Source organism: Mus caroli, unplaced genomic scaffold (genome assembly GCF_978045245.1).
Source record: "Mus caroli unplaced genomic scaffold, Mus_caroli_1 scaffold_13, whole genome shotgun sequence".
Lineage (NCBI taxonomy): Eukaryota > Metazoa > Chordata > Mammalia > Rodentia > Muridae > Mus > Mus caroli.
The window spans coordinates 34,766,452-34,794,284 of NW_028227268.1; the positions used below are offsets into that span (position 1 = coordinate 34,766,452).

At 48.1% G+C, this 27,833-nt stretch overlaps 1 protein-coding gene across 3 annotated transcripts in view; it reads right to left on the reverse strand.

Annotated features, from left to right (window-relative positions):
• Rnf43 (ring finger protein 43) overlaps positions 1-27,833 on the reverse strand; it is a 72,852-nt gene that overhangs the window by 9,882 nt on the left and 35,137 nt on the right. For 2 of the 3 annotated variants that reach the window (XM_085829691.1, XM_085829690.1), the window contains one exon: positions 7,094-7,216. In XM_085829691.1, the coding sequence (XP_085685817.1) occupies positions 7,094-7,216 (123 nt within the window). Of the gene's footprint in view, positions 1-7,093; positions 7,217-23,935; positions 25,167-27,833 lie in introns of those variants that run through there. The other variant, XM_029483266.2, reaches the window with a different exon arrangement.

Below are 27,833 nucleotides of genomic sequence, written 5' to 3' on the forward strand. Positions count from 1 at the left end.
GGTCCTCCAGACAAACCTTCAGGGTCTGGCAAACCAGGGCTTTCAAGTAGCTAAGAGAAGCACCCCCCTGACCCCCCCTTTAGGGGTGATCCTACTGGTAATGTCAGTCCAGGGATGGCTGAGGAGTGGGAGAGGTACCCTAGCAGTCACAGAACAAGAGTCTCAGGGTCTCAAGTTTCCCATACCCAAGATTCTAGGCCCAGTGTGGCCTGGCTTGGGGACTCCCTTCTTTGGAGATATTCTTACTTCTTTGAAGAATTGGGGTAGGAGGGGTAGAAAGCAATCACTGATGAAGTTCAAACACCCTAGCCCATTACAGCCTATAATTATAAAGTTGTAAAAGTGATCAAAGAACTGGGAGAGTTTGCCAACAGGAGAAAATAAACAGGACTTTCTGGTAGTGGGTTCCTGAGTCCAGTGTTCTAGGGACAGAAAGCAAGATTTAGGGATGAGTAATGGTTCAGCCGGGACCTTCTGTACCCCTGCCCACTCGCACCCAAGAATAGGAGCTACGGAGTGTCTGAGGTATAGAACCTGGGAGACAGAAAGGATGGGTAAGGTCCTACAACCAGAAACCCAGGCTTAGAAAGACAGTGCAGAGACCTCTCTGGATACCTTGGGCCAGCAAGCAAGCAAGGCTCCACCAGGAGCCAATTCAGGGTGTGCATAGAAGGAGCCGAAATCCTGTCTCTTGATCCACTAGACAGCAGTTACATTTTCCTCTACAGAGCACAGTGGCTGTTTCTGTACATCATCTGCTTATCCATTATATAACAGTGCCTACTACGCCAGAGGTGCCAAGGCATTCAGAAGGTTAAGACCTCCCCATGCACAAAAAACCGATAATGCTCACAACATATTTTAGAGCAGTGGTTCTCAACCTTCCTACTGCTGAGACCCTTTAACACCGTCCCTCATGTTGTGGTGACCCCCCAACCATAAAGTAATTTTGTTACTGCTTCATAACTGTAAATTTGCTACTGTTATGAATCGTAATGTAAGTATCTGCTATTCAGGATGGTCTTAGGTGTCCCTTGTGAAAAAAGTTATTTGACCCCTCAAAGGGGTCAAGACCCACACATTGAGAACAACTGCTCTGGGGCATAAATGAAAGGAACATTTCTCACTTCAGAATGTTCTTCCTTCTACTACCTGGTCCCAATTCGACACAAATGCTTAACGCAAAAAAAAAAAAACAGACAAAATCGAAGCAGCCCCCTCTGATGGTGGAAATGGCCTTCTTCAACCTGCTCCTGGCACCTCCAAAAATCACAGCCTTAGCAGAAGATCCTGTTGAAAGTTCATTTGGCCAAAGCCCCACATCTGCTGGGAGGAAGGCTAAAGGGAGGGATTTCTGCCTTTACAGAGCTGGGTCAGGCTGCAAAGATTCCACAGGCCCAGTGGCGCCAGGCTGCCCTTGAGGAAGGGCAGAGGGAAGGAGAAGGTGTATGTTTCTCACTGAGAGCTACCCTTCCCAGAGTGCCAGAGTGCCAATCACAACTCCACTCCCGCTATTAGCTGTGAGACTTTGGGGCAACTCCTCCGGGCTTCCATTTTCCTCCCTGTAAACTGGGACAATAACGGACCCTGCTGCAGAGAGCTACTGTGATGACTACATTAATTAGTCCACGTAAAGGATTTACACGTATGCGTAGTGCATGCTGTTAGCTATTATATCAACGGTTATATATGGTTTGTATATGTAAGTTCATTTATTCCTTAGGATTCCCTAAGACAGCCAGGAACCCAAGACTCAGAGGATCTGTGGACACTGACACTGTGTCTGTGGACATGGCGACAGCTGTGAGCATCCAGAACTTCAGCCTCTACAATACCTACTTTCTGGTCTGTTTTGGCTTAAGGTGTGGTCTCACTATGTAGCCCAGGTTAGCCTCAAACCACAGTCCTACTACTGACTTAGCATTCCTGCATGCTGTGATCATAGGTGTGTGCTACCATGTCCAGCGTGAGAGTCCCTTCTCTTAACCACTGGGTAGGGGTCATCTTGGGACCCAGCTGCGTGTGTCTGAGTCTGATTCCTCCCATTTGTCCAGCCATGATGAGGGAGGGGAGCTGTAAGGAAGCAGACACCAATCCAGGTGCCGTGGCAGGAGCAGTCACAAGAACGGAAAAGTCAAACAGAATTATGGTGAGGGTTCCAGAGAAGAGCGAGAAGGTAAGATAGAAAAAGACAGCTTTTGTGAACTGTAAGAGCACACAAGAGAAGTCTGTCCAGTGGTGGGACATACACTTGGAGTGAGCAAGGCTCTGCATTGAATCCCCAGTCCCCAAAAAGAACAAACCAAAATGAAACAAAATAAACCAGCAGCACTGAAGGGTATTGAAGGGTGATTGCTGTGTGAGACAACAGCATGGTCACTGTCATCATTTACTGAACGATTGGCACTGAATAATGCATTTGCATCTGGGCCGTCCCTTTAGATCCCCATAACTAGGGCAGGAGAGATGGCTCAGTGGTTAAGAACACTGGCAGCTATTTCAGAGGACCCAGGTTCAATTCCTGGCACCCCACATGGTGGCTCACAATCATCTATAACTTCGGTTGCAGAGGATCTGATGCTCTCCTCTGGCCTCTGAAGACACCAAGCGTGCACGCCTATGGTGCACAGATGTGCATGCAGGCAGAACACTGATGTCCATAAAAAATTAATTAATTAAAACTATCCTCATGGTTATTCATGTATAAATCCCATTACTACTCCCCTTTCACAGATAAGGAATCAAAGCCCAGCTCAGATGGGCAAGCCAGAGTATATGTCACACTGAAGGGTGGCTGCTGAGTCTTGTGACTGCTCCTGCCACGGGCACCTGGATTGGTGTCTGCTTCCTTAGCAGCTCCACTCCCCCATCACCTGTTCTAGCGCTCCAGTTCTGCCAGGGATGCGGCCTGCTCTCCCCCTCCCTCCTCCCTCCCCCTTCATTTATTCATTTTTAAACATTTTATTTTACGTGTATGAGTGTGCTGTCCCTGACACACCAGAGGAGGGGATTGGATCCCATTACAGATGGTTGTGAGTCACCATGCAGTTGCTGGGAATTGAACTCAGGACTTCTAGAAGAACAATCAGTGCTCTCAATCACTAAGTCATCTCTCCAGCCCTCCCCCCCCCTTTTTTTTTAATTTTGAGAGGGTCTCATATATCCTAGGCTAGACTTTAATTTGATCTGTAGTCAAGAATGATCTTGAACTTCTAATCCTCCTGCCTCTACTTCCTGAGTGCTAGGATTATGAACATGTACCACACCTGACTTCCCATTAATATTAAGAGAAAACAGAACAGAAACCAACCTGGGTGAGTGATTTTCAATATTTTTCTTTATCAAAGGCCTTATCGTTCCCTTACACTTCCTAGGAACCATAGTGTGTGTGTGTGTGTGTGTGTGTATTATATAATTTGTATCAAAACACTGAACTTAAGAAAATTCTATAAAGCCAAAACAAAAGTAAGTATTTTAGATTTTGGTTTGGCCTGTGAGATTTTTGAGACGTTTGCACACCTCTTTTGAGCTGGGATTCCTAGGAACACTCCATTTGGCTGGGTCAGGTGATGGGACCTGACTGGCACGCTTGGGAAAGGACAATTCCCTTAGCGGTGAGAGAGAAGCCAGGTGTGATGGCTCACCCTGACCGGCAGTGTAACTGGGCTGAGAAGCACCTAAGGGATTAGGAAAGGGTACCTACTGCTGGATGTGTCTGTGAAGATGTTTCTGGAGAGCTTAATTAAAGGGGAAGCCCTGCCCTAATGTGGGCAGTACCATTCCACAGACTGGGCACACACGGGTGCAGGGCTTCCTGGGCCACTATAATATGAGCTTCTCTATCCACCATGTCCTCTTCCATGGGTACCTCAGCATGGGCATAGAAACACTGAAGCTGTCTACTATGGTCTGAAGCCTCTGAAGAAATGAGCAGAAAATAAACCCCCGCTCTCTTAAATTGTTCTCGTAGCTATTTTGCCACTTCCACCAAAAGTCTAATGCACTATGTAAGGGTTGCCTTCACGGAAGAACAGGACCTATGGTTACCAGGGATAGCAGCCAGGTGCTCTTTTAAATCTCTAACATGGGGCTGGTGAGATGGCTCAGTGGTTAAGAACACTGACTGCTCTTCTGGAGGGCATGAGTTCAAATTCCAGCAACCACATGATGGCTAACAACCACCCATAATGAGAGACAAAAAAAAAAAAAAACCAAAAAAACAAAACAAAACAAAAAAAACAAAAAACAAAAAAAAAACCCAAAAAACAAAAAACAAAAACCCCAAAACACACACACACACACCACAAACTTTTGGGCCAGAGCAAGCGGGGGCCTGTGCAAGAGGGAGATGGGAAGGGGAAGAAAAATCCCTAACATGCTTTCTGATGTTGTTTTATCTTTACTTTTCTTTGGACAGGGTCTTAATGTAGCTCCTGGTCTAACCAGACACTGTGTTAAAACAACTGCAGGAAGCTGGGTGTGGTGCTGTACACCTGCAACCCCAGCACGGAGAGGCGGAGGCAGGACAGGGACGTTTAAACCAGGAGACTCTGTTTTAAACATCAAAGGAAGTCGGGTGCGCTGGGTGGGAGAGTCAGAGTTAGGTGTCTCACTTTCTGTGAAGTTTCCAGAATAAGCACGTGTCCCTGTCCGCTCCCAGCTTGCTACTCCCGCAGAGCGAGCGCTGAGCCCGTGCTTCCTGAACAAACATTTCTCCAGATTTTGTAAAGCAGGAGAGACTAAATACCCAGAAGTAGGGAGGCTCCAGTCAGAAGAAAATCTGCAGCTGTAAAGGACTGTGGCCCGTGGCCTATGGTGCTGTGAATGAGAAAGGCTTTCTGTGGGCTCAGGTGCTCAGGGGGTCCCCAGTTGGCAGAACTACGGAGGAGAGCCAGAGGCCAGCCTGGGCTACAGAGTGAGACTCTCTCTCAAAATCCAAAATAAATACAAAGGATCTGGTCCATGTTCTCCTGGGTAAGACGTAAGCTATACAGAAAACCGTAACTGTCATTTTCAGTGAAGGATCCCAGGTGTCAGGTAGCAGGCCAGCAACCCAGAGAACTTAGGAAAGTCGAGCAACTGCATCCATGAGACAGGAGGCGGTGCGGTGAGCGCTGCTGAGCAGTCAGGCTCTCATGGGCTTTGCTTGAGTGGTTAGCTTAGTTTGGTTTTTGGAGACATTTCTCTGTGTAGCCCAGACTGGTCTCAAACTTATGATCTGTCTGCTATAGTCTCCTGAGTTCTAACATTTTAAATTATTTTAAGCGTTTATTTATTTATTTATTTATTATTTTTGAGACAAGGTTTCTCTGTGTCACCCTAGCTGTCCTGGAACTCAGTGATCTGCCCACCTCTGCCTCCCAAGTGCTGAAATTAAAGTCCTGCATCACTACCCTCTGGCTTATTTTCAGTTTTTTTTTTTTTTTCCTGAGACAGGGATTTTCTGTGTAACCCCGACTTTCCTGGAACTCAATTTGTAGACCAGTCTGACCTCAAACTCAGAGATCTGCCTGCCTCTGCCTCCTGAGTGCCGGGATTAAATGTGTGCGCCACCATGCCCAGCCTATCTTCAGTTTTTTTTTAAAGTGTGGCAATTAACTGACATTTTAGTGGGAGATATTTTTGTTTGCTTCTTTGAGTTCTTGTTTTTGTTTTGAGACAAAATCTCACATATCCTAGGCTGTCCTCACAGTGTGTGACTGAGGTGACTGAATTTCTAATTGTCTTGCCTTCATCCCGGAGGGCTGTGATTATATAAGCACCAAAGCCTGGCTTTGGGCAATGTTAGAGAACAAACCCAGGGCCTGGTGCAGCCAGGATCCCCAGCCCTAATTTACACACACATCCCTTGTGCAAGGGATCTTGCAGTGAAGTAACAAAGCTCACAGGAAGCGCGTAAGGGCTGTTGCGGAGAGTGGTGGCTTCCTTCCACGCAGTATTCCGTTCTCCCTGTCTGCGTAGGGGCTTTCTTACACAGCGCTGACTGACCTGGTGCTCTCTATCCAGCCCAAGGCAGCCTCCAACACTCAGTAACCCTGGCTCTGCCTCTTGAGTGCTGGGCTCAAAGGCGAGTGCCATCATGCCAGGCTCCACTTCGCTGTTCATGGGAAAGGGGGCTCAGATGTTTCCGAGGCATGGAACAAAGTGACACCCCACCCCCTACGTCCCCTGATTGTTCTTGTACTGAGGAAGGGAAAATCCTCATGAATTTCTAAGAGGTGGAGTGGGGTGAGGGAGTAGAGGGCAGGGGTGGGGTCAGAGCTCATGCTGGGATGAAACTCCAGAAAGTTCTAGGACTGGTGGGTTGACTAAGGACAAAAGCATGCATTTCTACCTCTCTTGGATGGGTTATGAGCTGGGGGAACTTGAGAGAATCAAGCTTAGCATTCTTTTTTGTTGGTGGTGGTGGTGGTTGTTTGAGACAGGGTTTCTCTGTGTAGCCCTGGCTGTCCTGGAACTCACTCTGTAGACCAGGCTGGCCTCGAACTCAGAAATCCGCCTGCCTCTGCCTCCCAAGTGCTGGGATTAAAGGCCACCAACTACCTGGAAGGCTTAGCATTCTTAAAACTATTTGTATTATTTTATGTGTATGGGTGTTTTTGCCTGAATGTGTGTTTGTCTGTGTACCACCTGTGTTCCTGGTGCTCGTGAAGGTCAGAAGAGGGCACCAGAGTCCCTGGAACTGAGAGTTAGAGATGGTTGTGAGTTATCATGTGGGTGCTAAGAATTGAATCCAGATCTTCTGGAAGGACAGCCAGAGTTCTTAACCACTGAGCTCAGCCACCTCTCCAGCCTCAAGGGTATTGCCATTGTCTCTCTCTTATTTTTTTGTATGTGTGTGTGTGTGTGGGGGGGGGTGTTTTCCCAGACAGGGCTTCTCTGTATAGTCCTGTTCCAGCTGTTCTAGAACTCTCTCTGTTAACCAGGGTGGCATCAAACTCAGAGATCCTGTCTCTGCCTCCCAAGTGCTGGGATTAAAGGTGTGCGCCACCACTGCCCAGTGGGCTTATCATTCTTGAGACAAGGGAACGAGAACTAGGGGTGCTCACGGCCCATGCTGGATGCAGCAGAGGAATGTGGCATGAGGCCCTACCTTACTGGCCAGTGACAGGCAGGGGCGAGGAGCTCGTCGAGGGCTCTCCAGCTTGACGATGCTGATGAACCCAGGCTCAAGGTTGTCATCGTCACTGGCGTTGCACAGGTACAGGGGGTGAGACTGCAGAGAGACAGACAGACATCTGGGTTAGACAAGCTCTAGCAGGCAGCTGTGAGCCATGGACAAGAATCAAACACAGCTATAGTATTCTAGGCAGGTTCCAAGTTGGCCTTTGGTTTTTTGTTTGTTTGTTTGGGCTTGTTGTTGTTGTTGTTGTTTTCTGAGACAGGGTTTCTCTGTGTAGTCCTGTCTGTCCTGGAACTCACTCTTGTAGACCAGGCTGGCCTCGAACTCAGAAATCCGCCTGCCCCTGCCTCCCGAGTGCTGGGATTAAAGGTGAGGGCCACCACGCCCGTAGCTGTCCTGGAACTCTCTTTGTAGACCAAGCTGGCCTTGAACTCACAAAGATCCTCCTGCCTCTGCTTCTGGAGTGCTGGGATTAAAGGAGTGGGCCACCACATCCAACTTAGGCTGGCTTCTTTTTTTTTTTTATATTTATTTATTTATTTATTTATTTATTTATTTATTTATTTATTATATGTAAGTACACTGTAGCTGTCTTCAGACACTCTAGAAGAGGGTGTCCGATTTCATTACAGATGGTTGTGAGCCACCATGTGGTTGCTGGGATTTGAATTCAAGACCTTTGGAAGAGCAATCGGCGCTCTTAACCGCTGAGCCATCTCACCAGCCCCTTAGGTTGGCTTCTTTAAAAATTTTTAAAAATGGCTGGAGAAATGGCTCAGTGGTTAAGAGCACAGACTGCTCTTCCGAAGATCCTGAGTTCAAATCCCAGCAACCACATGGTGGCTCACAAACATCCGTAATGAGATCTGATGCCCTCTTCTGGTATGTCTGAAGACAGCTACAGTGTACTTACATAATAAATAAATCTTAAAGAAATTAAAAAAATAAATTTATTACTATTGTGTGTGCATGTGACAGGCAGGGGCAAGGCACACATGTGCTGTGGTGTGCACTTGGTGGCAAGAGGACAAGTCTCAGGAGCTGTTTTTCTCCTTCTGTCTTGGAATCTGGGGATGCACACTCAGGTTCTCAGGCTGCCCCTACTTGCTGAACCATCTTCCTGGCCCTGAGGTGGCACGTCTCTTGGTACTATAAAACAACAGACATTAGCCAGGCATGGTGGCTGATGGCCTTGACTCCAAATTCAGGAGGCAGAAAGTTTGCCAAAAGAATGAGGCCAGCCTGGGTTACATAGTGAGTTTTGGGGCTATCCTATCTCAAAAGGGGTGACCCTTACTACTAGATTGCTTCATATTAAATAGAAATCATCATTTGTCACTTCAGAGGTCCTGGAGGTAGAGGGGATGGGGGCAGGGAAGGAGAGGTACCACCGCGGGGACCTAAATGAACCTGTTGTCAAATAGCTATAGGAACCTTAAGGCATACCCCTCCAAACAAACCAAATAGAGCCCGCCCCTTTCCTGACCACAGTGTCTGCTGATTCCTGATCCTTCTGCTTGCTCCCAAACCTCTAAGCTCTGAGAGCACTCCCCTGCTTCTAGGTGCCAGACTCTGCGGATGCTGAGTGCCTCTGAATCTGCGCCTGCCTTCTGCTGCATCTGCGCCTTCTGCTGCATCTGCGCCTTCTGCTGCATCTGCGCCTTCTGTTGCATCTGCGCCTTCTGCTGCATCTGTGCCTTCTGCTGCATCTGCGCCTTCTGCCCTTGATCCCAAGGCAGTGCCGGGTGCTACCGATGCCTCTTTGGTTTGCCCCAATAGCTCTTGTTCTGTAGATCCTGTCCTGTGTCTTCTAACTCTGTATGCTTGTCCCTGCTGCTCTCACTTTGCATGTGTGTGCCCATCATGGGATCAAGCAAGCTGCCGGAAGAGGCTGTAATCAATATTGACTACCTTGCTTTGCATCGTAGCCTTGATAATAAAAACTTTGGGTAGGGGTTCCGGGATTCCAGAACTTAAGGATTACTGGACTGGTGGTAATGGACATTTAGTGTTGGAAAAAGGTTATATATGCTCTTGTCTCCAGAAAATGGAAGGCATGAGGCTGACCTCCCTCTTCGGTGAATACACTGGCTTTAGCTTCCCTATCCAACCATCCATCCATTCATTTCATATGCGCATGCACCCATTTGTGTGTGTGTGTGTGTGTGTATGTGTGTGTGTGCATACATGCTCAATTTTGTGTGCATGTGTACAATACCCAGAGACTGATGTTGGAATTATCAACCCATTAATCTCTACCTTACTTTTTGAGATTGGGTCTCTCATTGAGCCTGGAGCTTGTCAACTAGGCTAAGCCAGCATGCCCCAGGGACTTGCCTATGTCTGGCTCCCTGTCTCCTCAGTACTCGGATTACAGGTGTACACCACCATGCCGATCTGAGATTAGGCTGGCTTCAGACACAGAGATTCACCTGCCTCTGCCTCCCAAGTGCTGGGATTAAAGGCGTGAGCTATCAAGATTTATATTCCTATTTTGTATATATGAGTGCTGCCTGAACATGCACAACTTGGGTACCTGTTGCCTGAGGAGGCCAGAAGAGGGCATCACATCCCTTAAGCTGGAGTTATAGACAGCTGTGAGCTGCCATGTGGGTGTTGGAAACCAAACACAGATTCTCTGCAAGAGGGGCCAGCGTTCTGAACCGAGTGGTGTTTCTTTAGCTGGTACCCAGCTTTTTTAAACACAGTGCTGGGGAAGTTAAACTCCAGTCCTCTCTTTGTGTGACAAGCACTGTAACTGACTAAGCCATCTCCAACCTTCCCTTCATCTCTTCATTCGACCAAGCTGGAAGTCTCCCACCGTGCCATGTAAACACACCACCTAGTGTGTACGTGATGCTAGTGTGTCCAAGAGACCGTGGGGGGTGTGTGCAAGAAACAGAGACTAATAATTCCATATAAGGAAGAGAGCGTTTGCCATTAAGGGTGACTCAGTAGCCTTGCTGGGGACTGATTAATGGTGTCCATCCGGAAGACCAACAGAGGAAGTGGGGTGGAGAGGTCATTCCAGCGAAGGAAGCTGCAGGTTGAGGTGGGACTCTAGGAAGATGGGACAGGCATGACGAGATGGCAGGAGATGAGGCTGGAAAGAATGCAGCAGGGACCACAGGCTCACACAGGAGGAGTCCCCTGGTGATTCAGAGAGAAACTGTGTGGAGGAGAGGAAGACATGGCCACTCAGACACAACAGAGACTCTTAGGGCATAGAAATTAGCCCCAGAAGTGCACTGCTTTGACTAGCTTGCCCTTCCTTCATAGGCCAGCGCTCTAAGATCCCAAGACCCCCTCACACTGAGCACAGGGTGGATCAGGAAAGGGGAAGAGTTACAAATATTTACCCAAGACTCTGTCCCCAGCCTTAACTCAGAATCGCTGGCCAGAGCAACGCTGTTGGGGGATGCCCCTGGCGAGGTGGAAGGGGAGGGGGACCTAGAGAAGAAGTCACCAGATTGTCTGACTCTGAACCGGCAACCAAGGGTATGAGAACCAGGGGCAGCTGGCCATTTTACGTGTCCCCTGCCTTTCAGGACTTCAGGCCCTATCTCACAGAGACACAGGCACTGCCACCTGGGGCACATGAAGTCAAGGTCATATAGGACTACAACTTAGCTTACCTGACTCCATTCTCTGCTGTCATAGGAATCACTATGAATGCAGGGTCAGCCCCCATTGACTGGGCCAACAGTGACCATGAAGAGGGTAATAGTTTGCACTGACCGTTCAAAGCACCTGCAGATCACTATGAAGTAGAAAGCTGTTGTCCCTTCTTTGAAGATGAGGAACACGTGCACCAAAATTTGGCTAAGTAAGGTCCCCTGTGAGGACGCAGCTGGTCCCAGCACTCAGGAGGCAGAGGCAGGCGGATCTTTGTGAGCTCAAGGCCAGCCTGGTCTATATAAAGCCAGTTAGTTCCAGTTCGGAGCAAATACATTAAAGGGGAAAAGGCGAAACAAATGAAGATGCTGAACCCAGGTTCGCAGGCCTGCCGTCACAGCACTGAGGGCTGAGACAGAAGGAAAACCAATGGGGTCCAGCTTGGGCTACATAATGAGTTTCAGGCCAGCCTGAGCTACAGTGTGAGCACCTGTTTGTAAATGTTTACATCTGACTTTGAAAGCTTGCTATCTTCCCCCCAACTTAAGACCAAATTACTTGCCTTACTAATTTATATGGAGTCTTTTCCATTTGTTCGTTTGATTGATTGAGACCAGGGCTCACTATGTAGACCAGCAACTTGCAGCAAGCCTCCTTGTCTCTGCCTCCCAAGTATTGAGCTAAGTGTGCACCATCGTGCCCAGCCAATCAAAAGTCCCAAGTGCAAAGTCCCTAGAATGCTGGTGACCCCAGGATGTTGTCCTAGGTGCTGTCTATCCGCACACACTCTTTTTTTGCAGGGGTTTTGGGGTGCAGGGCCTCTCTGTGTAGCCTTGGCTGTTCTGGGCTTGTTTTATAAACCAGGCTGGAGTCAAACTCAGAGATCCTCGTGCCTCTGCCTTCTGGAGTGCTGGATTAAAGCCGTGTGTCACCACCACCGGGCTTACCCAGTGGGTGGGCTGTGCGTGACCCAACCGACCCACAGCCTCATCTTCTCTAGATCCCTATGTCCAAATGCTCTCTAGATCCTTCTGAGGGAAGGATCTTAAGTGAGATACCTCAAACCCAGCCGGCTCAAGCCTGATTGCATCACTGTGTAGTCTATAACTGACTTCCCAGTGTTCTCTCTCAGGGGTCAGAAGCATGATGCCACCCAGCTAGGGGCTAACCTCCCAGTCTCCTCAGTTCCTTCAAATGTCAACATGTAAGAAGCTGGTATTCTGTCTAAACTCCACCCACACAGTTCCTGGCAGCAGCCAGGTAGGCTTGGCCCAGTATAAAAGTGGCTGTTTGACCCCTTCTCTTAGCCTCTTGCTCTCTTGCCCCCTTGCGCCCCATCTCTCCCATTCCCTTCCCTCTCTCTCCACGTGGCCATAGCCAGCCTCTGCGTCTCTACTCTCTCCTTCTCTTTGCCTCTCTCTGCCTCTGCTACCCTCTTAACTCCCCTCCCCATGTCCTAAATAAACTCTATTCTATACTATACCAGTGTGTGTCTGGTACTTCAGGGGGAGGGGATGCCTTGGCATGGGCCCACTGAGACACCCCCTTCCCCACACCCCGCCAGAACATATTCTTATAGTTCTTTCTCTTTTTATGACCACAACATAAGAAATCAACAAAATGCCCAGCTTCCAGCATTCAGGAGGCAGAGGCAGGAGGATCTCTGTGAGCTCCAGGACAGCCAGAGCCATGTAGTGAGACCCTGTCTCAAAAACCAAGAAAGGGAAGGAAGGAGGAAGGAAGGAAGGAAGGAAGGAAGGAAGGAAGGAAGGAAGGAAGAAAGAAAGAAAGAAAGAAAGAAAGAGAGAAAGAGAGAAAGAGAGAAAGAGAGAAAGAAAGACATTCTCCAGATTTGATCAGTTCTGTATAAATGCTTCTTCTCCGGATCCTTCTCACTGTGGCTCCCCTGGAGAACCCTCTCCTGCAGCCCCAGGCATAGAGCAACCATCAGTCCTTGTTCCAGGTTCATCATAAGGTGCGAAACTCAGGAGACCGACAATTCAGTCCCCTGACGACCTCTATACTCCGGCTTCTTCCAGCTTCGCCCAGCTCCTTAGTTACACCTGCCACGGCCATTGCTGCCCTGAGTTACTAGAAACTTAACCAGGGTTGCCTTATCCCACCCATCCCTTCATGCAGTGGCAAGAGTGGCTTCAGCACTAACTTGAGCATGCTTGTCTCTATGGAGAGCTCTCACTAGGCTCCTCGACGACGCTCTTGGGATGAAGTCTGTTCTCTTCACTGCCTGGCCTGGGCTGGGGGGGGGGTCGGGGGGACCGGAGGAGGGGTCATGGCTTGGTGGGTAAAGGCACTTGGGTGAGCCTCAACCCTGGAACTCACAGAAAGGTAGGAGTTAACTCTACAAAGTCTGACCTCCGCGGTACTGTGTGGCACACGTGCCCACACATACAAATCATGTGTGTGAGCCTGCACAGAACACACAGACAGCCACACGGACACGTTTTTCAAAGGCTGTGTCTGGACTGGGCGCACCTCATGGTTTGCTCTCTTCCTATACACCTCCTCCCTGCGACCATGTCCAAAAATAACAACCTGCTTCACTTCCCTAAACACATTTTTGGCATTTGCCAATCTGCCCTGCATTTCCCTAACTAGTCTTAACCCCACTGTAGTGCATTTGTCTGCTGTCTTTTCTTCCCAGCCCCCAAGACACCTGCCCCGCCCCATCCAGCCTCCCACTGTCCTATCAGTGCCTGCCATACATGGGGTACTCAGGATTTGCTGAATAGTTGTGGAAGGTCTATAACCAGATGGCTGATGGATAATTGCGTGTGCATCAGACCCTGGCAATGGCTGCTCTGAGGAAGGCTGGTGAGAGGGGTGGCTGAGAGGAGACTCTGGAACTGGAGGACCAAGAAGTGACAAGAGCTTTCTTACTCTTTCTCTCTTTCCTTTCCTTTCCTGTCTCTTCTCTCCATCTCCTTGCCTCAGGAACACTTGCCAAAGACCAGTGCTGGCTAACGACCTCTCTTCCTGGTTTTGGCGAAGAAAAGTGACCTCTTTGAGGAAGTGCCTCTTTGAGGCATCCTGGAGGCAGAAGAAAGTGGGAGTGTGGAGGGAGGATGCTAGCTCCAGAACCTTAAAGGGCTGGGCAGGACCTAGATGCACTGGCAGTGGGAAGCTGAAGCCTGGGCCCCAGGAGGAGTCTGGCCCCTGCAGAATGACCAGACAATAGATGCGCACAGACTGGTCCCAGCAGAGAAGCATCCATTCAGATTGTTCTGCTTTCTCTCCCTCCACTTCTCCCTTCTCTCTGAGACAAGGTCCCATGTAGCCCAGGTTAGTCACAAACTCAGTAAGTAGCTCAGGATTGACTGCACTTCTGATTTTCCCTACGTGCTGAGGTTACAGGCATGCGCCCCAACATCTGGTTGACTCAGGGCTGGGGTGGAACCAGGCCTTATGCTGCTGGGTCAGCACTTTACTGACTGAGCCACATCTGCAGACAGTAAATATATCTAAACCTTTCTTTTCCTTCAGTGCTGGAGATGGGGCCCAGCACCCTTGTGCGTGCGACACAAATGCTTTTCTCTGAGCTACAGCCCTGGATCTTCCTCCTCTCATCTCAAAGAGCACTTGCGACTGGATACGACATTTGCGGTGATGAGCTTGGGTACCAGAGGGTTGCCTAGCGAGTCTAGGTTTCAGAAACCCCCAGGTTTTTGTGCTACTTTGTGAAGGGATGCTCTCTTGAACCACACGTCTGCTCACGTTGAGAGATAGGGCCTTGGAATCAGATTGAACAGAAGATGTGCCATTTCTTGTACAGTCTCCTCAGTAGTGTAAGAAACACACTTGCCATGTTCTTCATGGTGTGACTTAGTTACAACGGGAGCTCTGCAAGTGCCCTCGGATGAAACATGGAAACCAGTCGTTCCCACCAAGACTCTTCAGTACCTAGCTAGGAAGCTTGTTTCTGGGGGGACATCTTCCAGGCCTTCCAGCCAAAAGGAGGGCCCCTGGGGAGACCACAGATCTAGGGGACAGGGGCTCCTTAACCACACATAGGAAAGTGTGCACCCGCCCATTCTTTCAGCGACACTAGACGATGAGAGCTTTTAAATCCAGTGAGGGTGAGGGCATGGCTGGGCGGGGCTCCCAGAAACTGGAGGAAATTAAGGATTAGCGACTGGTGTGTTCCTAAGGAAGGCCATGAGTTAGGACGCACCTGTGCTACAGGTACCACGAGGGAGAAGTCAGGGGGAATACTTGCCAGGTGCAGATCACTCAAGCTTCGAACTGCCTTTGCACACACAACCCCTTGGCAAAGCCATGTAAACTAGTGCACGTGTTCACGCGTGTGTGTGCATGTCTCTTGTTAAAATCCTTTTGTTCTAAGAGCCATGGTATGGCTATGTTGCTTAGGATTGCCATGAACTTCTGGGCTCGAGTGGCCTTTCTGCTTTAGCCTCTGGGGTAGCTAGGACTACAGGTGTAGAGCAGAGCTCCTAGCTCCTGGTTTCCTGCTTTGTTTCAGAGTCTCGAAGACTAGAGATAATGACTAGTCAGTGCTCGGCACAGACCAACACCTAGCAAGTGCCCATTAAACGGGAGCTGGCTTTATTATTGTCCTTGCAATAATAATCTCTTCTTATTCCTGGAAGAGACAAAGCCCTTTATGACTCCTTCCTCCCTTGGCGGTCAACAGTGCCTCTCAAAGCTAGCATTCTGCCAGGTACAGTCTGGGACGGCTCATTATCCTCGGTCACTTCCCTCCTGTTCTCAGCCCAGCAAACCCCACCAAACGAGCTCTTCCAGTTTCCAGCCCGCCTTCTTCCCACGTGACCTCATTACGGCCCCACTGAGGGCATTCCAGGGCTGCGCTGAGCTCTGGACTTTACTGCTGGTCTTAGTTCGTCCTCGGGCATCTCTCTCTCCTCCTCTTTCTTGGGCGTGGGCTTTTGCAAACCCTTCTGCACTCTCTCTTGTCTCCTGGCCCTCTCCTCCCCCCTACCTCTGCTGCAATAATCTTTCAGTTCTCTGATTCCACACTCAGACCTTCACCCAAGGCCTTGGACAGGTAACTTCACCGCCCCGCTACAATTTTGCCTTTGTAATCGGGAGCATTGGCCAGACATCAAAGGCGCCCTTCTCCCTACTTCCTCTTTGCAGGTTTTATAATCATCCTGAGCAGTGCTACCTCCATTACTTGAACTTAGAACTGCCTGACTTTTATCTCGGGCGGCAGGACACACCAGCGTCATAAACTAAGGCTCCTGCTGCTTGGTGGCTGGGGAAAGCAGACCCAGCCTGTGGGTTTGGCTCTCCTGGCTCCCACACTGCAGCAACTTCACAGAGGCTCCGGGTTTGCTCACCTGGCCCTCTCTTTAAAGAGGTTGATGCTCACCTGCTGCAGACTAGATCCTAGCCGTGATTGGATCTGGAAACTTTGGGAACTGTTTCTCGTTCCCATGAGAACCCGTCTCTGGGAAGGCAGAGTTCCCCAGTGAAGTTGAAATGCTGGGGAATTTGCCAAGAAGGGTTTCTCTTCGTTTTATATTTTATTTATTGTGTTTTGTTTTGAGGCAGGGTTTCAGATAGCCTGGGCTGGCCTCAGATTCATTATGTAATTGAGGCTAGCCTTGGATGATCCTCCTGCCTCTACTTCTCAAGCGCTGGGACGGCCTGTCTGGACACTGTGTACTTCTTTAAAGCTACAGAAGATCATGTTGGCGGGGAGGGAAGCTCCCTATGGAGCAGAGATGCTAGTGAGTGAGAGGGCAGACCAGACCAGCTGAGCAAAAATAGACTAGTAAAGTGGAAAGGCCGAAGAGGGGAAGGCTGTTCACAGGCAGTCTGTCTGGTTTGCAGTTTTACATATCACAGGCCTGGTGTAAGAATGAAAAGAAAACGGGACTGGAGAGATGGCTCAGTGGTTATGAGCACTGTCTGCTCTTCCAAAGGTCCTGGGTTTGAGTGACTCACAGCTGCCTGTAACTAAAGTTCAAGGGAATCTGACCCCATCTTCTGGCCTCAATGGGTACCAAGCACACATGTAGTGCACATACATACACACAGGCAAAACACCCACATCCATAAATAATAAAATAATTTTAAACAAAGGAAGCAATGAACTGGATATAGTTTACAAAGGGGATACAAATTGCTGAATGTGTAGCCTGGATCCTGCCTCTCTGAGATCTTCAAAACTTGCTTTCAGTTTGCTGTGGCACAGGTCTACAGTTCCAACTGCTTGGGAGGATGGGGTGGGAGGATCAGTCACTCGGGCCTGGGCAATACGACAAGACCCTACCTCAAAGACAAACCTGCTTTTTTTTTCACAGAAGAAAATGGAACTCTAGTTAAAGGAGGTTACATTCTAGACTACGTCTCTACCCTGTCTGTATCACCATGCCTCCAGGACTACAAGTCAGAGAGGTGTATGCCCCAGTCCCATGTGAATAGCTCCTCACAGAGCTGCAGTTACAGGCAACTGGGCAAGAAAACTTCAGAATCTAGGCTTCTCCACTCAGCAAGCCAGAGCCTGGATCTGTCTGCTTTGTTGCCTCTGGGCCTCTCTCTGCACTCGGCCTCCCAGGCTCAGCTTCCTTCTTCCTGATAGGATTTAATATCATCTCTTCTTACAGCACCCCTCCCCTAAGAGACAGGGCTCTTCTGTGTAGCGCTGGCTGTCCTGGAACTGGCTCTGTAGACCAGGCTGGCTTCGCTCACAGATCTGCCTGCCTCTGCCTCCCAAGTGCTGAGATTAAAGGGGGCACTACTACAGTGTGGCTTGCTTCTAGCCACAACAAGGGCAGACTCTGTGCAGAGATGCTTTTCCCGTGAATAGTCCCTGTTAGTTTGGGATGGGAAAGGTGTGTCCTGAAATTAGAGGTCACAGAAGCTCAGACTGAAACAATGGTTCTTCTGGGCTCTCTTCCCCCCCCCCCCCACCTGCCCCCACCCGCCGGCTCCCTCATCCCCTAGGAAAGACCTCATTCTTCCATGTGAAAATGTATCTGTCCCTATCTCTATGTCAAAGCTCCATGATGTAATTAGACCTCTTGATGTGAGAACAGCTTCGGTGGGGTTTTCCTACCCCATACTGTGCCTAGTCTCTCTGTGTGTGTGTGTGTGTGTAAGACTCAAAAGCAGAAGAAACAGGAGCTGGTTGCTTGGGGTTGCTTCAGGAATGCATTGAATGTAAGGGAAGACCATGTGGCAGGGTCAGGGCAGAGGGGGAGCTCTCAGCCGCCACTCCGTATGCAGATCTTATGCCATTACTGAGTCACACACCCACACAAAGATGTTCCCATCATTGCTGACTGCCGTGTGACAGCGGTCCACTGAGTCTGCCATGGAGGTTACACGGGAGAGCAGCCCATCCTAGCGTTCCCGGTAATGCTGATGGAAATAAATCCACGGAGTTGACAGTTGTAAAAGGTGCACCACATAGGCACACAGACAGACACTGATGATAAGCCGCTCTGCTAACGGCCCATGCATCTCCTACACCCTGGGGTTTTTTAATCATTATTTTAACATCTTGGACTTACAGAAAGTTTGCTGTAAAACTGTGCCATGTTAGGCTGGCGGCAGCTTGCTACATTTTCTTTTTACCTTGTCTCTTGAGCGCATCAAGAAACCATGCTGAGCAGGGCATGCTGGTGCATGCCTGCAATTCCAGCACTCGGGAGGCAAAGGCAGGAGGAATGATGCTACAAGGTTAAGACTAGCCCACTCTACATAGTGACTTTCAGGCCAGCTAGGACTATATAGGAAGATTTCAAAAAAGCTCTCTACTCGTATGCTAAGGAAAAGAAAGAAAGAAAGAAAGAAAGAAAGACCCCTTGCCTCCAGAAAGAAGCCACACAAGTACACATATAATCCCTATAACTGGTAGGCTGAGGCAGGAGAATAACCATGAGTTCTAGTCTTGTCAAAAGCTGCACACAAGATGCTGGTGATGTAGCTCAATTGGTAGAGTTCATGCCTAGTGCACACAAAGCCTTAGGTGTGATCTCCAGTACCATATAAAACGAATCATGGTGACATATGCCTGTAATCCCAGGACTCTGGGAGGCAGAGACAGGAGGATCACCAGTTCAGTCATCCTTGGCTTCATCGAGTTCAAGGCAATCTGTGGTGGTTCAAAACAACAACAACAACAACCACAACCACAACAACAACCAGTATCCTCCAAACAAGAGTCGTTGCCCTATGTACAAGCTGGGTGTGGTGGCACTCCAGGAGACAAAGACAGGAAGATCAGGAGTTCAAGGCCAGCCTCAGGTACATAGTGAGCTTGAGAACAGGAGACCTTTGGAGGGGAAGGAGGAGGAAAAGGATCAGCCTCAAGGGACCGGCTTGTAGCCATGTTGGCACAAAGACAAAAGTGCCCACCACAATTCTCAGAACATCCTCTCTGTTAGGAACGACTTCCAGGTACAGAGGCACTAGGAAGTTACAGGTATGAGTAAATAAGAAGGGCCTATCAAGACTCAGTGGTTACATCAAGTATCTTGAAGGCTGAGAAAAAATACTATATTTGAAGCTCACAAAGGTTAAAACCTTAAAAGATGCTGGGCACTTGGGGCCTGAGGCAAGAGAATGGTTAGGTTTGAGGTCCATCTGGGCTACAGAGTGGCCTTTTCCCACCACACACATGCACAGGCATGCACACATACTTCTTCTTTTTTTTTTTTTTTTTTTTTTTTGGTTTTTTGAGACAGGGTTTCTCTGTATAGCCCTGGCTGTCCTGGAACTCACTCTGTAGACCAGGCTGGCCTCGAACTCAGAAATCCGCCTGCCTCTGTCTCCTGAGTGCTGGGATTAAAGGCGTGCGCCACCACACCCGGCCACACACTTCTTAAAAGGCACCCTAGTCACGTGATTTGGACACCCATCCTTCACCAGGTGAAGTACTCAAGACTCAACCTCCAAGAACCCCACGAAGCCCTGCAGATGGCTGAGTTCTGACACAATCCTGGGACTCTGCGGTACGGAAAGCAACCCCGAGGCCTGTGAGGTCTGTTCAGCCCTATCCCAGGAGGCCCTTTGCAGGGAAGCCAAGGTCTAAGTCAAGTGACTGTTTTTAGGGGAGAATCTCAATCCTTTCATTTCCAAGATGAAGAAAGCTTCTGGAAGCTTTGCCCAGGCCCTTCTGAGGCAAAGAAAACCCAACAGACTGTTCCAAACAGCTTCGCCATGGTCTGCCTTCTGCTTTCACTCTTTCTATTCTGGACATACTCAGGTCCTGGGTGGTAGGAATATAGAAAGTGATGGAAGTAGGTGGTGTTTGCTTCCAAGTCATCATTAAGGTTAAAACTTTGGCTGGGCGTGGTGGCACACGCCCTTAATCCCAGCACTCAGGAGGCAGAGGCAGGTGGACCTTGTGAGTTCAAGGCCAACCTAGACTACAGTTGAGAGTTCTAGGACAGCCAAGGACTACACAGTGAAACCCTGTCTCAAAAAAACAAAACAAAACAAAATGGTTAAGAAGACTTTGAAGTTTAAAAGGCCCAAGACAGTTACTTATGAAAATACTAAAAGAGCAGGGTGGGGGGTGGGGGGGGAAGGCCTTTAATTCCAGAAGGCAGAAGCAGGCAGATCTCTGGGAATTCCAAGACACCCAAAAATCACACAGAGAAATTCTGTCTCAAGCCAAACCAAACCAAACCAAACCAAACCAAACCAAACCAAACCAAACCAGCAATAAACAAACAAACAAAAGAAAGAAAAAAAGAAATGAATGAAATCCAAGGAAACCAGTGTATCTATTTAAATGTTCCAGAGGCTCATCTGAACTTCCGGTGGCACCAGTGAGCAGAGCTTCAGTGCTAGCAGGTGAAAGGGCTTAACTTTAACTGGTCAACTTCACTCTCGTTCAGTGTCTTCCAGCCTAGTCTCCAGCTCCGTTCGTTCCAGCTGCTGGTCTACAGCCAGCTTCCTTTGTAGCTGAAAAAGCTCAGAGGGGCAGGTGCTGTCTCCAAATGGACCCGTGCAACTAAGTCCTCTCAGGCCATCGTGTAGATGCCATCTGTTGAATGGGGACGGGTAACACTCTGTGGTTCAAACTTGGTTGCTCCCAGTCTCCCCACTCCTGGGCGGTATCGTGGATCACATTTACATTCAGAAGGGAAGAACTGTGCAGGATGGGCCTGAGCTTCACTAAAGAAACAATAGATGGAACACAGGGTAGTTGCACTTACAAATTACATCAGGAGGAAATACACACAAATTATTCAAGTCACCAGCCAACTCCGATGCTAGTGTCCCTCCAAAGCTATTGCGAGGCTGACATCAGGCCAAAGAGGCTTCTGTTCAGAAGAGACAATGGCCAGGAAAGGCTTGTGTTGGAGACAGCCCAAAGGCTCCAGCCCGACAGCCTTTGACCACAGCTCTGATTCCTTGTCCAGGGGGTGGCCCTGGGGGAAGAGGCCTGCCTTGGGGGGACTGTTTAATGATTTGCCAGCAAAGAACACAGCAAACAGAGCGCTGGCAGCTGCAGGGACAACATTGGAGAGTAGATGCCTTATTCTCACCCGCAGTATAACCTTCCAGACATGGAATCAAGACAAAAGCGAGATGGCATTGGGAGAGCCTGGGGTGTGGATGCCATTTGGTTGGGGCTCAGCATTTCACTGGGTCTTTCTATGTGCGTTGGTGCCTGGATATCACAGCAATTGAACCAGCCAGTGTCCATCTTCTGAGTAGTTCAGAGATGTCTAACAGCATCTCTTTAGCTCCTAGGAACTAAAACGTAACATACGCAAGATGTTTTCATTCATTTAACACTCCCTAAGATAGCTATTATGTGCATGGGCCTGCCCAAGTGGTCTCAGAGGCCAGAGGTGTTAAATCCCCATGGAGCTAGGTGGTTGGGGAGCTGCCTGGTGTAGGTGCTGGAAATTCAACTCAGGTCTTCGGAACCACTGAGGCATCTCTCCAGCCCAGTAGGATTTTTTGTTTGCTTGATTTTTTTTTAAATGGTAGAATTCTAAGAACTAAGGAGAAATAAGACCAGAAAAGCAGTCTTATCTCATGTGTACAGGAGTATATGGTGGGCAGCTGGAGAGATGTCACAGGGTTAAGGGCACTTGCACTTGTCGCTCTTACAAAAGACCCAGGTTCAGTTCCAGCACCCATACGGTGGCTACTTAATCACCTGTAGTTCCAGAGAAGCAGACATACTCTTACTGGCCTCCACAGGCCCTTGCACGCCCGCGGTGCAGAGATGCTAACCCGTGTGCATAAAATTAAATCAAATTAAAGTCTCTCTCTCTCTCCCCATTCTCTCTCTCTCTCTCTCTCTCAAGATTTATTTGTTTTATGTGAGTACACTGTCACTCTCTTCAGACACACCAGAAGAGGGCATCGGATCTCATTACAGATGGTTGTGAGCCACCATGTAGTTGTTGGGAACTGAACTCAGGACCTCTGGAAGGGTAGTCAGTGCTCTTAACCACTGAGCCACCTCTTCAGCCTCTAAAGTAAGTCTCTTTAAAAAAAAAATTTAAAAAGTATGATGGGAAAGTTTGTTGTATACTAAAGTCCCTTTTCTTTCACTTTCCAAGGGCCTTGCCCTATCTCCTTTACTGATCAGGGACAAATGGCACCCCCACTATGTCCTGTGAGCCCAAACCTCCCATAATCTTACACTGGTTTTTGTCCTCAACTCCTCAGAACAAGGTCCTTCTCTGTCCCCTGACCAGCTCCTCGTTCCTAGGTTTGAGCACATTCCATTTATTTCCCTGGGCTCTGCATCTAATCCATTCAAAATCCTTGGAGGACAGAAGACGTTGGATCTCCTGGAGCAGCTGGAGTCGCAGGCTGTTACAAAACACCTTGGTGGCTGCTGGGAATTGAACTTGGGTCCTCTAAAAGGACAGCACGTACACTTTAACCACAGAGCTACCTCCCCACCCCCTATTTAAAATTCTTAAGTAACTGTTAGTATTAATCAGCGTTCCACCTCGGCCCCTCCCCATATCCATTTCCTCTATGAGAGGTCCTGGTTATATAGTAGGTGTTCAATAAAATATTAGTCATGTTCTCCTTCCTGCAGAGTACATCCTGAGTCCCTCAGAGTCAGAGGCAAGGCCTCATGTCACTGCTTGCACAATGCCAAGCATAAGCAGGTGTTAGGACAAACAGATGACATGAATTTGGTGAGCGCCTTCTCATTTGATCAGGAAATGACTATTTTTCAGATTCCTGCTTTCTCTTCAGAAACCTGTAAACCTCTCCAACCCTCCACATTGGAGTCTGGCCTTGACCTCCAGGAGGGCTGTTACTGTTATACAACAAGCACGTGTATGCGGTCTATGGACTCCCTGTAAACTCAAAGTCAGCTCTACAGTTTTGGCCCTCATAAAAAAAGAGAGAGTTCTCACCTTTCCGTTTACCCAGCATGCCTTCTATTCCTGTGAAAAAGACTCACCTTTTCCAGGAAGACCTTCCTCTTAGTGACCTAGTCCTCTCTCAGGATCCGTGTGGGGAACCAAGCAACATTGCAAAAAGCACCCCCCAACCAACACCTATCAAAGAAATGGCTCTGCTCACCAACAAGTCGTTCTGAAGCCTATTATTTACCGCCCTGTGTACGCATGCACACAAGGTCTTAAAGCCACATGCTAGTAGCACAGGAAATGCAAATTCAGAGAGGGAGAGGTCCACTTTGAGATTAGAGGAATGTGGAACGCATGCCTAGACTAATTTGGTCTCTGTCCACCGCTTTGGAAGCACTCTCTTTTTTTTTTTTTTTTTTTTTTTTGGTTTTTCGAGACAGGGTTTCTCTGTGTAGCCCTGGCTGTCCTGGCACTCATTTTGTAGACCAGGCTGGCCTCGAACTCAGAAATCCGCCTGCCTCTGCCTCCCAAGTGCTGGGATTAAAGGCGTGTGCCACCACGCCCGGCTTGGAAGCACTCTCTTGTCATTTGGGGCCCTGAAGAGAAATCTCCAGATTTGACCCGAAAGCTATCTTGAAGGAGAAGTCACTTAAATACTATTAAATCAGTTTAGAAAACATCCCTTTAACATCGCCCCAAAGAAGCTCTTGCTTCCCACAGGGACAGCCTTTAGCTTTAGCTGGCTGAGTGTCTTGGGTGAACTCCAATCCTACTAACATTTTATGACACCCAGGCCCAGTGGTCTGCACGGGGAAGCTCTGAGAACTTCAGTTCGGTCCCTGCACTATTCCGAATTTTTTCACCCAACGGAGTCTTTTTTGCTTACCTGTGAGAGATGAATTAATTTCTTTCTCTTTCCTTTATACTCAAAAAAGTTGATATGCATGAAGCCCATGATCACCACTGCCAGCCTCTGTTTCAGCTTCCCAAGGGCCTGCAGCCCACCCAGCCTGGAGGGTGTCTATATGTGACCTCATGCAGAAGGCACATGTATGTACAAATATCCCAAGCATCCCTTAGCTTGTTTTGTGGACTCTGAGCTCTCTGTTGTTTCCTAATTGCTCAACCCTCTCTATTTTCTTGCCAGGCACAGATAGTTAAGAGATACTGAGAAGATAACCGAGAGCTGGTAACCAGTAACTGGAAGAGGACTCTACTCAGTGATCAAGCTGGCCCCAAACAGAAGTTCCTGTTGACATTGGTCAGGAGACTCAGAGAAATGCCATGGGCATACTGAGTGGGTAGAGGTCCTTTGAGAGTCAGGGAGGGGAGCCAAATTCTTAGGTTGGAGAGTTCACAGGGCAATGGCGATCAATACGGCACTTTTGATCTGCACAGTTACTCAGGTACAAAGCGCCACTACCCTTTGTCCTTCTTTATGTTTTTCTCTGCTAATGGAACTCTTTACCCTAAATTAAGATTATTATTTAGCTTTGATATTGCCTTTATATTTGCAAAGTGCTTTATAATCCCCCATTAGCTATTTTATTCTCTTCTCATTAGCGCCACCCACTTTGCAAAGGTTATCTCAAGACTGAAGAGACAACACAGTGAGCTCTGAGCTGGTGACTGGATCCTGCCCATTGACTTCATAGACTCAAGCTAAGGGCGCTTGGTAGACCACACAGGGAAGCACAGAGTGAAAGAACCAAGAACTTTACAAGAGTTTTCTTGGAGGAGTGGGAGAGACCTAAAGGCCAACCAACTGCTCTCCAGTGATTTGATAAAAGCCTGCGTATTTTTACTTTAATTTGTTGGCAATAAAATTGAGAGTCTCTTGTGAGACTATGCCGGGGCCTGGCAAACACAGAAGTGGATGCTCACAGTCAGCTAGTGAATGGATCACAGGGCCCCCAGTGGAGGAGCTGGAGAAAGTACCCAAGGAGCTGAAGGGATCCGCAACCCTATGGGTGGAACAACATTATGAACTAACCAGTACCCCGGAGCTCTTGACTCTAGCTGCATTATGTATCAAAAGATGGCCTAGTCGGCCATCACTGGAAAGAGAGGCCCATTGGACATGCAAACTTTATATGCCCCAGTACAGGGGAACGCCAGGGCCAAAAAAAAAAAAATGGGAATGGGTGGGTAGGGAAGTAGGGGGGAGGGTATGGGGAACTTTTGGGATAGCATTGGAAATGTAATTGAGGAAAAGATGTAATAAAAAAATATTAAAAAAAATTGAGAGTTTCTCACAAGTGCAAATTAAGAGTATGGTAACTAAACGCATCTTTATTAGGAAAACGGCCCTCTTGACCGACTCATTGCCTCCGTAAACAGGGCTGAGAACAGAGGAAAAAAAAGTGCCTGAACATAATGGTGTCCACCCATTGTTTCTTGAGAAAGAGACCAACACTAATTGCAGAGACGTGTCCCTTGGTGACTCTGAGCCTGGACTCAGTGCCTGGGCTGGTGCTGCTCTTCTGACTACCCTCTCTTTGTTATGTTTTCCTCTTTCTTTCTTCCTTTCCTTTGCCTCTCATGGAAATACACTCACACTTCCTGAGGAAATGCGCTCTCATCTCTAGTAGGCACTCTCTTCAGGAGTTCCCATACACTCTAGTGTTTTCAGATGATTGCTACATCAGGTCTCTAAGGTCAATCTGGCCTGTGGTTCCATAGGCCCACTAGACATCATTTGTTGTCTTAATGGTACCCCCGAACTCAGGTTTAAGCACCACCTCCTCCCAGCACGCCACCCTAAGTCAATAACCCTTCATGTCTGACTTACCTTTGTTAGTGTCTCCACCCTTTCCCTGGAGACGCAGACTGAGCACCCCAGAGCCGCTATGAATCCTCCCTGTATCTAATCACTAGTCTTGGAGAACTAACCTTTCTGTCCCTAGAGTCAGAGGCTCCAGCCAGTCTCTCAACATTCTAACAGTCTCTCTGTAGCTCCATCGTTGCTCTGTCCAGATATGAACAATCTTCTGAACTAAGTTTCAGACCTTGGCCTATCAACTCGAGGTTTGCTGTACAGCCCCCGGAAGCAGTAAACTTGGTTTTGCATCTCAACTCTGGCACTTCTAAGATGTGATGGATCTTCCCTATCTGAATCTCTATCAAAGGGCAGGGGGTGGGGTGGAGCAGGCCCAGAGAGATGTCGTAAGCAGCTAAGAAGTGTGTGTTTGCAGAGAATTTGAGTTAAGTCCCTAGTGCTGTGCTGGGCGGCTCACACTGCCTGTAATTACAGCTCCAGGGAGATGTGGCGCCTCTGGTCTCAGAGGGCATCCACACTCACATGTGTGCACCCAAGTGCAGGAACACATACACACAACTAAAAATAAAGTTCATTGGTTAGGCATGGTGGCGCACGCCTTTAATCCCAGCACTGAAGAGGCAGAGGCAGGTGGAACTCTGTGAGTTCAAGGCCAGCTTGGTCTACAGAGTGAGTTCCTGGCCTGCTAATAATAATAATAACAATAACAACATCATCATCATCAACAACAACAACAACAATAATAGTTATTATTATTATAACAACAATAATAAAATAAACCAGCAACAATAACTGTTTGGTTTCAGACCCTGGAACAAGGGACTGAGGTGCAGATTTCAGGCTTCAAAGCAGACCTGGAGCCTCCGGGTTCTTCCTGCATCCTTCAATCCCTAGCTGGCATATCCTGCTCCCAACCCTGAACTTTCCAGCCCAGGGGCTGGCTGTCCTTCCCCCAGCTGTTCTTCCCTATATAATCCAGACATTTTGGGCTTCTCTTTCTTTCCCTTCTCCCTCTCCTCCTCTCCCTCTCTCTGAGAGTTCTCTTTCTCGATTTCTCTCTTTCCACTTCTCTCTCTCTCCTTTCCCTGGTGACTTCTCTGGCCTTTGTCCTTGGGGCCAGTGAACCCTCCTGAGAGCAGCTTCCCAATAAACCTGCAGTTAATATAATCTGATTTGGCTTGAATTGGCTCATTTCACAATAAATAAATTAATAATAATAATAATAAATAATAAATTTTAAAAGAGAACAGTATCCAAAAAGCTCACTGTAGAGATGAAATCCCATATTTAAGGCACTAGCTATTTCCACACACAGTATGGCTACAAAGTATGACTTTTGTTTGTCTCCTTGGTGTCATCCCTGTTTCTTTCCTGAGTGTACCTCTTGTCCAAAACAAATGGTATGACAGTTCTCACACTCTGTTGGAATATGACCTATGCAAGCCCCACTAAGCCTTCAAGTGTATACACATGTATGCACTGCTTCTTTCATGGGGAAATCTCAGAAATGTCCCAAATTTCTTGTGTCCTTTTAAACTATTATATACTATTTTTTTCCCTTTCTGCTTTATTTCATGAGAATATCACTTTAGGGGAGGCTTGTCTTCATATCTCACCCAGCAGTGTCCTAACATAATGACCAATAAATGAATGCTTTATTGATATTAAAAGCTTGAGCTTTTGGTCTCCCAAGAGTGTGTTTGCTTGAATTACCCACTAAGCACTTTTTAAAATAGCAAACAATTGAAAGAGAAGCTAAGTGAGTCTGGAACTCAATCCAGTGCTACGTCAGCCAACAGGAATGGTCCAGACCTTGTTCCCACTTAAGATACAATAAGTTGGTTATTGGGCGAAGCCACAGAAATCTATTTGCATATCTTCATTTTTATTTTATTCCACTTTACTTTGCATGGCAAGGCTGAAGGTCAATGTTGAGAATCTTCCTTGGTTACTTACCACTTTATTTTTGAGATAACATCTCTCCCTGAACCTGAATCTAGAACCT